The sequence below is a fragment of the Grammomys surdaster genome, unplaced genomic scaffold, assembly GCF_004785775.1.
Source record: "Grammomys surdaster isolate TR1022 unplaced genomic scaffold, NIH_TR_1.0 126091, whole genome shotgun sequence".
Classification (NCBI taxonomy): Eukaryota; Metazoa; Chordata; class Mammalia; order Rodentia; family Muridae; genus Grammomys; species Grammomys surdaster.
Window position 1 is genome coordinate 740,318 of NW_021620899.1, and position 13,394 is coordinate 753,711.

Sequence of the window (13,394 nt, forward strand, 5' to 3'; positions counted from 1 at the left end):
TTGGGGGGATTGCTTCTATCATATTAGACTTTAGGCATGTCTGCAGGGGTGTTATTTTAAATTAATTATTGATGTGATGGACCCTGCCCACTATGGTTGTTGCCACCACCAGACAGGTAGTCCCAAGTTCTATAAGAAAGCATTTCTGAGCAGACATGGAGAGCAAGCCAGTAAGCAGCTTTCATTCCATGACCTCTGCTTCAGTTCCTGCCTCAAGGTTTCTGGTTGAGCTTACCCCATTGCTTCTCTTCATGATGGACTGTAACATGTAAGCTGAAACATCCCACTACCAGCACCACGTTTCTTTAGTAACAGTGTTTTATCACAGCAACAGAACACTGACTAATACATCAAATATTCAATAGGTAAAAGGAACTGTGCTGGCTCTAGGACAGCAGATTGACCCACTCCTGGTCCCAGAGAGTAAGCAGTCTTTTGTGATCATTAAAAGCTAATTTCAGTGACTTTTAGATTTAAATGCAACAGTAAGGGGTATCATATATTAACAGTTGTGAATTTAAATAGTTTAGTATTTCTAATGCTAAACACTTTCATAAGTATTAATCATCCAATACATACTTACTAGGTTGATTTAAAAAATGGATCTGAGTCCTACCATTGCTACACCTGTCCTTTTGTGGAAGTCTGTACATAATCTAGTCTGTGGGAGATTGGCTTGCATTGAACTGTGTGGAGAGAGGCATGCTGAACAGAACAAATACGGTTCTCCTTCTTCTTTTCTGAATTTTCAGAACATGCCAGCAAAGGTGAAAGCAAAAACATTGGCACTCTAAGAAACTATGCAGTCCGGAGGGCAGAGCTAATGTGCATGGGCACACAGGTGATTTAAAACCCAGCGATCCAAGGCGTAAGCACCACACGCTGGAGTAATATTCCATACCATTAGTATGCTCTGCAGTCCTTCTGCTAAGTACACATGAAAAAAGATGGTTATTAACCTGAGAAGAGAAATAGTAGGTTCTAGATGAATGAAGCTCTCAGTTTATTAGGCCATCCATACAAACTATCACTTTATAAAAGAGCATGTTTATTTGCAAATGGTTATCATTTTATTTTTTAATTTTAATTTGTGTGTGTGCTGATTTAGATAAGATCTCATGTAGCTCAGGCTGACCTGACGCCGAATTCCTGTAGCCAAGGATGACCCTGATCTTCCTGTCTTTACTTCTTTAGTCCTGAGATAACTTTGAGCTACCACAGAGGGTTTATATAGTCCTGGGGATTGAACCCAGAGCCTCCTGTATGGTAGGCAAGCATTCTACCAACTGAACTACTGCACCCCTCGACCTGTGTATCACCTTTTAAAGACAGAAAGTCTTCCAAAAACAATCTCACTGTCCTTTGTAAATCCATGAGGAGCAATTGTAACCATGGCAAACTTATTTGGTTCTTACCAACTATATGTATAATGCAGAAACCTAATTAGTGCAGCCTCATCAGTGAAGAGCTTTATGGAGACATTAACAATGAAATAAAATATGAGTACTCATTATATTTATAGTGTTACTTCCTTTCATAAAAGCAAGCATTAAAGATAAGTGTGCTAACACATAGTAAAAATTGGCCATTGTCTTCAAACCACGTCATCTATTTTATTTTTAACCTGGAAATAATTAGAGTTCTACTTCAGAGCATACTTTTTATTGAAAGTACTCTGAATAACCTTGCACACATAAAGAGATTACCCTGAGAGTCCTGGACAATTTTCTCTTTATGAGTCACTTATACTTACCGAATAAGTGCCACACTAGCGGTAATTATGTGGAGGGCTAACAGTTCAGAGTTAGGTATCGGAGCTCAAGTGTTACTTCAGCTACTCACACCCTTATAGTACTGTGCTACCAAGAGTAGTACCAAGCCTGAGACCATTAGAAATGATCAGGCAAAGAGGCAAAAGCAAACAGACTTCAGCAGAATCTTTTCCAATCCTTCTGCTACTTCTAAATAATTCAGAATTATTCTAAATAACTACAAAACTAAATAAATGCAAAACTCGGGTTTTATTTGTGACTTTTGATATTACATCTTTGTACTGGTCTCCGACTCACATTTGTTATAACCTCTTTTTCCCCTTGAGTCACAGTCCATCACTAGATCAGGTCAGTGTGATTTGCATAGCTGTGGCTTGGCAAACAGGGAAATACACAAGCATTGGGTGCTCAGACTATACTGTGAAAGTGTTCTGGCTACCAACCGAAGGACAAGTCACACACAGAGGTACACTATATATCAGCCTCTAAGCTGTGGCTATGACCATGAAAACTGGAGAGAGTGCCCTGCTCTCTGAGACACTGGACAGGTGTTATGTACTGTTAAGCTGTTAAATCACTTTAAAGTTAATGAGAACTTCTTTATGTTCTTAAGCACCCTGATGTTCATTTGCTTTAAATGAGCAAATCACTTGAGGGTTGGGGCATTTTGACTCCCTAATGAGCAAATATTGGACTCTCGCTGCCCTGGCTGCCTAGAACAAAAGGATTGCCAATCAAACATCCAGCCTCACTAGCCTTATGCCACCACAGTGATCACTTAAAGGCACCTTGAGAGAATTGCACAGTGATCTCCCTGGCTCCAGAAAATACAGCCTTGCCCAGGGTTATGTGAAATAGTTTGTGCCAGCCTAGATGGGTTCAGATGACCCTCCAGCTATTTCCATCTAGGCCACAAGGGGAGAGAGAGTGAGTGCGGTTGGACCTGTGCTAAAGAGGCAGTTTTGTGATTGGTGCAAACATAAGCCTTCATTTGCATGCAAAGTATGGTGGACTGGATAAAGGGTAAATTATTCAAAAGTTAGAAACATATTGCAAACACCTCGAAGGCCACAATTGTTGGTGGTATATAGTGGAATTTACATGCAATGTAGGTTTCAATCATTGGTAAGAAGATAAGGGCCAGGGAGAAGGCTTGGTCGGTAAAGGGGATTGCTGAGGACTCTGATGAATTGAGTTTAATCCCTAGACCCCATGATGAAAGTAGAGAACCACCCTGTCAGTGTACATGCCTGCACACAAATAATAAACAAAGTTAAAGTTTTAAAAACTTTAATATTTTAAGATTATTTAAAATTTAACATTTATATTTAATATCTACAATATTGATTCATATGATTATATAATATATAAACACATAATACTAGCTAATATTTAAAAAACAAATTACTGCGTAAGCCAATGACTGAGCTTACTACTAATAAACTTTCACTCAAAACAGCTACTAAAAATGCACTTCCTAAAAAAGAAAGAAAGAACTCAGCCAGATGGAAAAGATGAAAGTCTGGAGATATAGTTCAGTTAGTGGAGTACTTGCCTAGGATCCATTTATCCCAGGGCTCAATACTCAGTACAACATGAACTCGGTAGCTTGGCACACACCTGTAATCCCAGTTCTCTGGAGGTACAGGCAGGAGGATCAGAAATTCAAGGTCATCCTTGGCTGTATAAGAAGCTTGAGGCAAGCCTGGGCTACACAAGACCTTGTCTATAAAATAAAATTAAGAAAGAAGAGGGAGTAAGAGAAAACCAAGAAACTGGTAAAAAGATAAATGGGTAAAAATAAATGTTAACTGAAAATTACAATAACCCTAATAAATAATTTAGTTACAATGAGATGATAAAATGTTAATGAGGAATTGATGTCCAGACTCTATAAAGAAGTCAAATTAGGGGCTAGAGAGATAGTTTAGCAGTTAGAGATCTTTCTACTCTAGCAGAAAACCCCAGTTCAGTTCCCAAGACCCATACCGCAACAGGTCATAACCACCTGCCAATCCAGCTCCGAGGGGTCTCATGCCCTCTGTGGGTCCCCCAAGTGCCCTGAAATCATGTGATGTACACACACACACACACACACACACACACACATTCATATAATACAAAAGCTCAGACAATATACTGCTGTTTACATCACAGGTACTGCAAAGACGTATATTTCTGTTAGTGATTCCATGAGACAATATGCAATGCAAAACCAACTAAGGGGGCTGCTGCTGTGGCTAGCTGCTTTTGCTTCTGCCTTGGTGAGCCAGCTACAGTTCTTTGCTCAAAATAAAGATCGCTTGAGAAGTTATGAAGTTCCTTATAACAGAAGAGTCATGTTTTATTCATTTCCTCTTCAGATCTCTCTTGACAGAATCCTTTTTTCCTTTTCCAACAATAGCAAACTTCAAAGCTCCATAAGGTGGAAGCTGGGAATAAAACAGGCTTTATCTTTGTCCCATCACCAAGCCTAACTTTAGAGCATCCTCAAGGATTACGTAATGAGAAGATCCTGAGCCTCAGATTCTAGCCGCCATGGTTCTCAGGGCTACAGTGGTATCAGTTACCATGTGTAGACAGGACACCTCAGTCCAGATCTGTCACCTCCTAGGGAACTTTGACACCTGAGAACCCTTTCCCTTTGCCAAGCTAATTAATCTTATGAGAGATTACAGTGAGGAAAGGCCAGTTGAAAATACCTTGCATGCACACTAACGCACACACGCGCGCACACACACGCACACATAACCTTATTTCAAGCATGAAAAGTAATTCAGACCTTGTTCTTGCAAGCTTGTACTATTAATGGACTTTTTAACATAAAAACATACACAGTAGAGTCACTTGGGCCTTTCTTTTTACCAGAACGAACACATAAGAATCATACTCTCACACTTTATTCCACTCGCACTTTTGCCACTTACTGGCTGTCCGGGTTCACCAATTCCTATAGGTCCTGGAGCGCCTGTTCTTCCTTCCTGGCCCCTTTCACCCTGAGACAGGAAAAGTAGTTACTGGGTGAGTTTTTAAATAAATAATAAAGTGATATCAAATGAACTGGAGATTTCAACAGGGATAAATAGCAAAGTAGCCAAACTTTTCATATTCAGGAATATTAGGAACAATTCAGAGGATGCTGATGTGAATTAAAGCAAACAAATTGTCCTAAAATGTTCACCAGTTCTTGTTTAAATACAATGCAATATCTCTGGCACTTATAAATTATAGTGCAGAGATGGAGAAATGAATGGTAGTTTCTGAGATGGCCAAGATATGTGCTATTACTTACCACCATCCTAAAATGTCACCCCTTCCCCGTACCTGTGCTGGCCATTTCACCTCTCTTTAAACTCTTGTTTCACACTTGATCTTTAGAAGAAGCTTTTCCACTAACTTTGCCCATTAAAGTTCTACCTTCCCTGGCGTCTGTATGTACTGGTCACTGAAATGCTGTGCATAGTGGCACTTGATTACTTTCTAAGTATATTGAATTAGGACCATACCCTTTCAGTTCTGTATTAAAGTCTATTGTCCTGACAGTCCGTCTAAAATCAGTATGCACCTCTGCTCTCTCATATGTTCTGTGTGACCCGGAGCATCCCAGGATGCTCCCTACCAATTCCTTACAAATCTTCCAGCCAGCATTTACTCACTCAGTGTTTTGGGCCTCTAGTTTCTGCTTATGTAATATGAGCAGGTAGTAGTTTACATGTTAAGATGCAACACTTTCCAATAGTGCATTTGTACATTAGTGTTTAAAGCCCAAGAAACCCAACAGAACCACTTGTGCATTATGAGAAGCTGTGTATTTGGAGACAAAGAAAGTTTCCATTCCAATTCAATCAAATGTATCTAGAGTATTCTTATGCTAACTGTCCCAGACCAGGATGCTGCAGTGTCCAATGACCCAAAATGTGTGCAACTTCTTCAGAAAAGGGATGAAGAGAGTTTATGCCCTACTTTCCAAGCCACATATAAACCCAATCATTGTCTATGGACAAAGAAGCAAATATCTCTACCTTAACACCTTGCAGTCCAATACCAGGAGCTCCTGGGGGACCATAAGGACCAGGAGGACCTGGCTCACCCTAGAATAGAAAAGAGGGGAATGTTAGGTGAGCTGCATAGTATTTGTTGAGCAGTTCTTAGGTATAAAGTGCTGCAGTGGGAACTCTGAGAACAACAGCAAAGTCTCACACACAGTCCCTGCCCTCAGTTATCTGTAGCTTTAAATACAATCTAAATATATTTTAAAACATAGTAATGGATGTGTGATAATTGATCCTACCTGGATTCTTTTTTTACATCTATTCAATCGTATCAATTTTAAATGTTTTTATGTAGGAAGGCACAAAACAAAAAAGGAAGAAAGAGAGAAAGGGACTATCATTACCTATGAAAGTCATGATACATACAGCCTTTCCACTCATTCCACAAATCTATTTCAAGTGCTCTGACAGATATATTTTGGTCCCTACCCAATGACTACCTCTCTCTGCTTTACTATTCAAGCCAATAAGAAGCATATTTTGCTCTTAAAGATATAGTATGATGCCCAGTTAATCCTATTACTATTGACTGATTTAGCTTTGTCGTGCTTAGTCAAGGTTTCTGTGGCTCAAAGTGAGAGCATTTTCAGACAATGTAAGACAGCCCACTCTGTGGCAGGACCATAAATGAACTTCGGTGTCCTAGAACTGGATGATACCAAATCACTCATGATTCCTTGTGTCAAGAGAAACCTGAGTCCAGACAGGCTACCTGGCCTGGGTATCGAGCTCACAGCTCACTGACACTCAGATGTACTTCCTCTGGTGACTCAGGTCTCCAGTCCTGAGAAATACTGATGGACTAAAGGACCCAAATTGTCTTTTGTATAATATCAAATTGTTCCTGTTTTCAAAGTAATACATCTTCATTATGTAAAATCTGTCATGTATCTTAAAACACACACATAAAAGTTTGAAATTAATTTTCTATTACTATGATTAAATTTAGTATGTCTTCTCCAAGTTTTTATATGCATACATGACCCAGTAATTTAAACTAGTGAATATTTCTACCCACTCTCATGTTCTCATGTATATTAAAGATTTCTCTTCATACTTGCAAGAGGTAAAATGAGACATGCACCAAGAGCAGACTTCACTCAAGTTAAGGGAAAAAGAAACTCCCCAACACATACATCCAGACACAGAATGAATGAAAACAAAGGACATCTGTGTTAACATCAGGGTCAGAGACCACAGTCCTTTGGCACTTACATGATGGCATTCACAGCATCTGCTGCTCATGCTATCGAGAAAAGTCAATCCAGCAGCTCAACCAAATGAAATCTCTTCCTTTTGAAATTCTACAGTTGTTCTTGCTTTTTCTAAATGTTTTCCATCAGGAAGCTAAAGGCCATTCTTACTCTACATGTCTTTATCTGTGAAAATTCTCTCTTTTCATATCAAACATAAAATTTCATACTAAGTTTGAATCTTTTTTTTTTCTTAATCTCAAAATATAAGTGAGGGCAAGAAAAGACTCAGAGTCCTGGAGATGCCAAATTTTCTTTCTCTAAAGAGTGTTTCCTCATAGCTTTCCTCACACTTTCTTTCCAGACAACTTGTAACACGCATGTCTGTTATATGAGCCCCATGTGGATAGCTGGGCACATAGTCCATAAAGGAACACTGTGTACTGGCTCTGTGGAGACCATGGAGTAAATACAAAGAAGTTTAAGACATGGTCCCCTCCTCTCAACACACACACCGAAAGCAGCACCTAGAGAGAATACTAAACACAAGTAGAATTTCAAGCACATTTTAATTTCTGCCTTATTTCAATAATTAACAAATCTCCAAATATACATGCTACATGGTTTAAGTTCAAATAGTCTTATTAAATAGCAAATATATTCATTTAAAAATGTAAATAGTTTTTACAGGATAAAATATTTCTATTAATATTGGTATAAGATGACGTACTCTACTGGAAATACCAACTATCAAAAAAAATGTTAAGCATTTCCTAAAAAGAAGAAAGTGTTAAGAATGTTAAAGCAGCCATAATATTTCAAACAGGTATTTATTGGGATAGGTTTGTTTTGTTTAGTTTTTATTTTTTATTTTTTGTTTGTTTGCTTTAGCTAAATGCCTTATTTTGGGAGATAATTCAGAAGTTATCTTGTTAATGTTGTCCTTAAATCAATTTTTACAATTTTTAGACATTACCTTGTTGCTTGGATAATCTTTTTTTAAACATGTTTTTCTTTGATTTTTGCTTCTTTAAATTTAAACGACTAATTATAGAAAAAACATTAAAATGAGTAATAACATAAAACCTTAAGATCATTTATTCTACATTTATTCTATTTTGTTTGTTTATTTGTTTAGTATGGAGTAGAGTATATTTAGGGCATGGGGAGGGGAGTTGAGGAGGTAGTAGACACAGAGAAAGGCAAAGAGAGAGAGAGAGACAGAGACAGAGACAGAGACAGAGAGACAGAGAGAGGGAGGGACAGAAGTAGAAGGAGAGGGGGAAATAGAAGAGGAGTAGGGAGTAGAGGCTGGCCATGGGCAAGGGGAGGGGGGGTAGGGGAATGGGAACAGAAGGGGTAGATAGGATAAAGGGTAAGAAAGTAAAAGAATGAGAGAACAGAAAAAAGTATTTTGCTCATTTTAAATAAGCTTTGCTCCATAACAGGTCAGAAGACAACATTTAAGCTAACCAATTTGGGGAAACTTAAGTTGCTGAGAGTGATGGAAGCATTACCCTGTTTAGTGTTTGTCTGAAAGTTTGATTGGAAACAAAACACTGCCTGAATTTTCAAGATATTTCCTTCCAACTATTGACTATAAACATTGGTGGTTACCTTGAAAACAGTGTGTCAAGGACATCAGAAAGAGAAGAAAGAATCTCACCCTTAAGCCCAGAGCTCCTGCTAGCCAAACACCAATAGCAATGGCGATTTCTTCATACTACTTCTTCAAAGGAAAACAGGGATGTGAAGACAGCAGAAGGATTGCTTTCCCTTACTGGAACACAGCCCATGGCCCACGAGTAACACATCTCCACAGGCTACTTCCTTAAACTTCATTCCCAGGAGATTGATACCACAACATAGGACTCGTAAATAAGTACTAACGTAGAGTTAATGTTTATTCGCTCTGCATTTTCATTTTCATTTCCTACAACAATTCCTATGGTAAAGAGAGTGATAGTCAGCATGAGACCTGTTGCCTTGGTAAGATAACGAGTGCAGAGGAATCTGCACTTAGAACTGCTTTCTTGGAATTCACCAAGACAGTACAGACAAGGTAAGACTCTAGACTTAACCCTCTCTCTCTTTCTATTATTCCTTCCAGACATAACCAGCACACATGTTGTGCACATACATGCATAGACAATGTACCTGAAACAGTAACTATTCTTGATATTTCTCTGTTTTACCTTCTTTGACCACCAGAACCACTTACCACAAGAAAGCATTAAGAGAGAACTGGTTTAAGATGCATTACCCCGTAGAGGTTGATGTTATGCCCTCTGTGTAAATGGGACCATGAGCCTGTGTGGGGCAGTGAGAACGTCAGGTCCTTCTCATTCACTCATTCTGCTCCTTCTTAGAAAGTACAAATGCTGCCGATGCTCTGGGCCTCAAAAGAAGAAGCCAATGTGAAGTAAAATCTACTGTTTATAAACATTGCCTTGACACTTCCTACACATTATCTCATTCGCTCTTTAAACAGTCCTAGGAAATAGGATTTCCCCTCATTTCAGAGTGGAAGAATCTAATCCGCACTTTGATCCCACTTTTCCTTATGCACAGAATCACATGGAAAATAAATGGCTTTGGACCCATTTAGTCCAGTGGACTTAGTTCTTTCATTTGCAATATTAGATCTTTTATGAGATTTCAAAATGCAAAATGAGGATGGTTGTATTACCTTACAGGGCTGTGGAGAGGCTTCAAAATGATTTCTGTAAAATTTTCAAGTTATATACAAGCATATACTTTAGACGTTTAATATGTAACCATTCTATAATTATTCAACTGGGCATTATTGACCAACTGTTACAGGGCTTGGTTATCAACAAATATCTGATGAACAGCAACCTAAGCCTGTAATTGAGTATCAGTTGATATAATGGGGGACATGATTCACATTAAATCCATACTCTGCAGATGCTTATTGTCTGTCTGGAGAGAGGAACAAGTAAGACTGTAAATACAAGCCTGTGGACTAGCTAAAATAGAGATGCTAACAGAACATGTGCATCTCTTAGGAAGAAATGTTTAACTCTGCCTCAAAGAGTTTTGAAAAGTTTATTACAATGGCAAAGACATCAAAATGAACAAAGAGGTTAAGAATCTTATCTACTATAGTTCAGATAAACACAGCAAAAGTCAAAGAGCAGGGAATGGTGTGAGATGTTCTTTCATAAGCATGAAGCCTGGTGGGTTCAAGGAGTCAGGAATAAGGTGACAATAAGATCCCATCAGACCACGAGTGCCCAGTCAAAATTATATAGCAAGCCCCAGATGTAATTTTAAATTTTCTAGTAGCTGCATTAAGGAAGCAAGTAGCAATTGGTTAGTTATAATTAATAACAGTTTTACTTATTAACTGAAATATTATTTCAATGTTATCAATACCTTAAAATGTTAGTGATTATGTTTTTCATTATTTCAGTGCTGTTTTTGAAGCTAATTTTTACCTTAAGCATGAAGAAACTTCAATTGTATAAAACACATTCCAAGTGCTCAGGAACCTCACATGGCTGAGTTTCGGAGAAATTAAAAAGGCCAGAACCTTTCTGTCCACCCAGTTCTCCCAAGTCTAGATCACCAATCAAGGAGTGTACCTGGAGGGGTCCATGGCTCCAGATACATATGTAGCAGAGGATGGCCTTGCCTGACAGCAATGGGAGGGGAGTCCCTTGATCTCGGGGAGTTTTGATGCCCCAGTGTAGGGTGATGCTGGAGTGGTGAGGCTGGAAAGTGTAGGTGGGTGGGGGAGCTCTCTCATACAGACAAAGGGGAAGGGGAAGGGCAGATGTGGGATGAGGGTTTGGTGGAGGGGTAACAAGGAAGTAGGATATCATTTGAGATGAATGGAATGATTAATAAAAATAAAAATTAAAAACAAAAAAAGGCCAGAGCCTTGATTCAGAACCATGGACAGTACCAATAGTACACAACCAATAGAAACCTACCAAAATACATCTTCACAGTAGTTAGGGAAACCAAGAACTGCAAAAGGGCCTAGCCATTTCTAAAGACCTACTAAGGTCATTTCTCTTCTAGGCCTGGCTGTCTTCTAGTGTTCTACATCTGTGCAATATCTCCACAATCTATCCTTCCGATGTCAAACCAGAACTCAGGAGGCACTCTTCCCCCAAATAAAAATGTAGACAATTGACAGCATGACTCTAAAATTTGTCCTGAATTCACCCATCTTTATAATACACACACAGTTAATATTGTTTGTTCAAACCACAACAGCCTTAATAGTCAACCTACAGTGATTCTAGAACCCTCCAATTTGATTCCTCCATTGCTACCAGAAAAATGTCTTCATTTTAATTTTATTCTGAAAAAAAAAAAAAAAGGTTTGGGGGCCTTTTTTTTTTTTTTTTTGCCACCATGGTAAAACAGGGACACGCACAAGGTGCTCCATAAACTGGCACTGCAGCCTCTTTGCTCATGTCACAATCACCTCTTTAGTAGCATTGGCCTTCATTCAGTTTCTTGTGCATGACCTGTTTCTTTTGACCATAAAGTCTTAGACCACATTGCCCTCTCTACCTTGGGTGTTCTTATGGCTCTTGTTACTATGCACCCTTCAGATCATTTTTTAAGTCCCATGTTTAAGGGAGAATTATCTGATCAGATGAAATTCACTACAATATTGAGAGCACTATTTTTATGCAACTCTATATTTCTAGTGTGTTAGTGTGATTCAATTCTCCCATTATAAGAGGATACCTGTGATTTTGTTCCTCTTTGATTTCTCAGTGATTAACTAATTATTATTATTCATGTAACCTCTTGACTATCAGACATTTACTGGGGATCAGGAAGGGAGCGGGAACTGCACAGATTCCTGGTCAGGTCATAGAGATTTCTCCTTTGGAACAACTTAACTGGCTTATATACATAAATTATTATTTCATAATAATGCCAAGTGACTATTCCATAGTTTCTTCTTCAAATTCACCAGGACAAAATTAATAGGTTTTTTTTCAGCTAAAAGTATAATGAGCCTAAGGTTACATTTTTAGGAAAGTTCAGTCAAACCGAACACTTATGTACCTAAGTGACTGAGCAAAGCAAACTCTTCCTTTCTCTAAGATAACAAACAATGAAAGTTCTGCCCAATCCATCAAAATGCAATACAGTTATGAGCAATTTAACAATCCCTTGGGCCCTTTTCACCATTGGAGAGCTGGCTTGACAACTTCTTTGTGTCATTTGTGAGATGGAAGTGACACTAATTCAAATGAGTCTGTGACAAATGTTCTCATGCTTCCAAAATGGAAAAGGATAACCATGAGTAAAATGGTTCAAATGTGGTCAGGTTACATACTTAACTGAAATCCAGTAAAGAATCTGTGCAGAGACTTAGAGGATAAGTCAAGAAAGTCGTAATTTTTAGAAGGCCAAGTAGGAAGGAAGGCACAGGGAAGTCAACATTCATCATGTATATTTGAGTTGTTCTCTATTGGAGGTCCTCATTTCTCTTGTTCCAGAGGAAATTTTGTACAATAAATACTTTGAAGAAAAAGTAGTGGTATAGACTTGATCTGTGATACTTTGAGGAAGTCTATCAAAAGGGTCAGTTGCTTGATAAAACTTCCCAGCTTATGTGGGATTCACTCTAGGACAGATGCTATATGGAATGTTTTACATATATTAATTCACCTAGTCCTCACATCTTTTATTAACCCAGAACACGGATGACAAAGCTGAGTCACAGGGAAGCAAATTAGCAAGCCAAATTGCTCAGCTAATAAAACCTAACACTGCTGTCAACTTCACTGTCTGGCTTTAAACATGGTGCCCTTAACTACCGCATCCAACTGCCTCATAAAGTCACATACTTTTAATTTTTAAAGACTTTTAAAAGTCATTTGATTCTTGTAACAGTGTGAAAAGTACAAATGTCAGAGTTATAATATATTCACAATTGAAGATCTATAAGAGGAAGGCAAGACAAATATGGTAAGATGTAAGCCAGGAGGGAACAGAACATATACAAATCAGCTCCCCTTCTATTTCAGGTACCTAAAATCTACAGCATCAACATATCACTGCATCAGCGATAAAATTAGTATAAATTACAGCTGGCAATACTGTGATTATATACTGTAAATTTACATATAAATAGAACCATTATTATTTCAAATTTCTACTTAAAATACCATCTATTCAGCCATAGTCCACACATCTACCAATTTGTGTTTTCCAAAGAAACTATTTTATAAAAACAAAGAGCTGGTGATAACTGCAAGTAATTCACTGTATTACTATATTTCAGTAACTGTAGCAGTCAGTGCTTGATCATGATAGTCAAGTAGAAACAACAGTTCATACAAGGGCTATCGGGTCACAAAGCCATGCCTCCTCACACA

General features: G+C 38.3%; 2 protein-coding genes across 2 annotated transcripts in view; one reads left to right on the forward strand and one right to left on the reverse strand.

The window, feature by feature from the left end:
* Positions 1 to 13,394, forward strand: part of Umad1 (UBAP1-MVB12-associated (UMA) domain containing 1) — a 531,474-nt gene that overhangs the window by 248,262 nt on the left and 269,818 nt on the right. The window lies entirely within an intron of this gene.
* Positions 1 to 13,394, reverse strand: part of Col28a1 (collagen type XXVIII alpha 1 chain) — a 151,290-nt gene that overhangs the window by 105,960 nt on the left and 31,936 nt on the right. Inside the window, exons 10-11 of the mRNA XM_028755925.1 lie at positions 5,795 to 5,863; positions 4,700 to 4,768 (exon numbers count right to left, since the gene is read on the reverse strand). Of these exons, the coding sequence (XP_028611758.1) occupies positions 4,700 to 4,768; positions 5,795 to 5,863 (138 nt within the window). The remainder of the gene's footprint in view (positions 1 to 4,699; positions 4,769 to 5,794; positions 5,864 to 13,394) is intronic.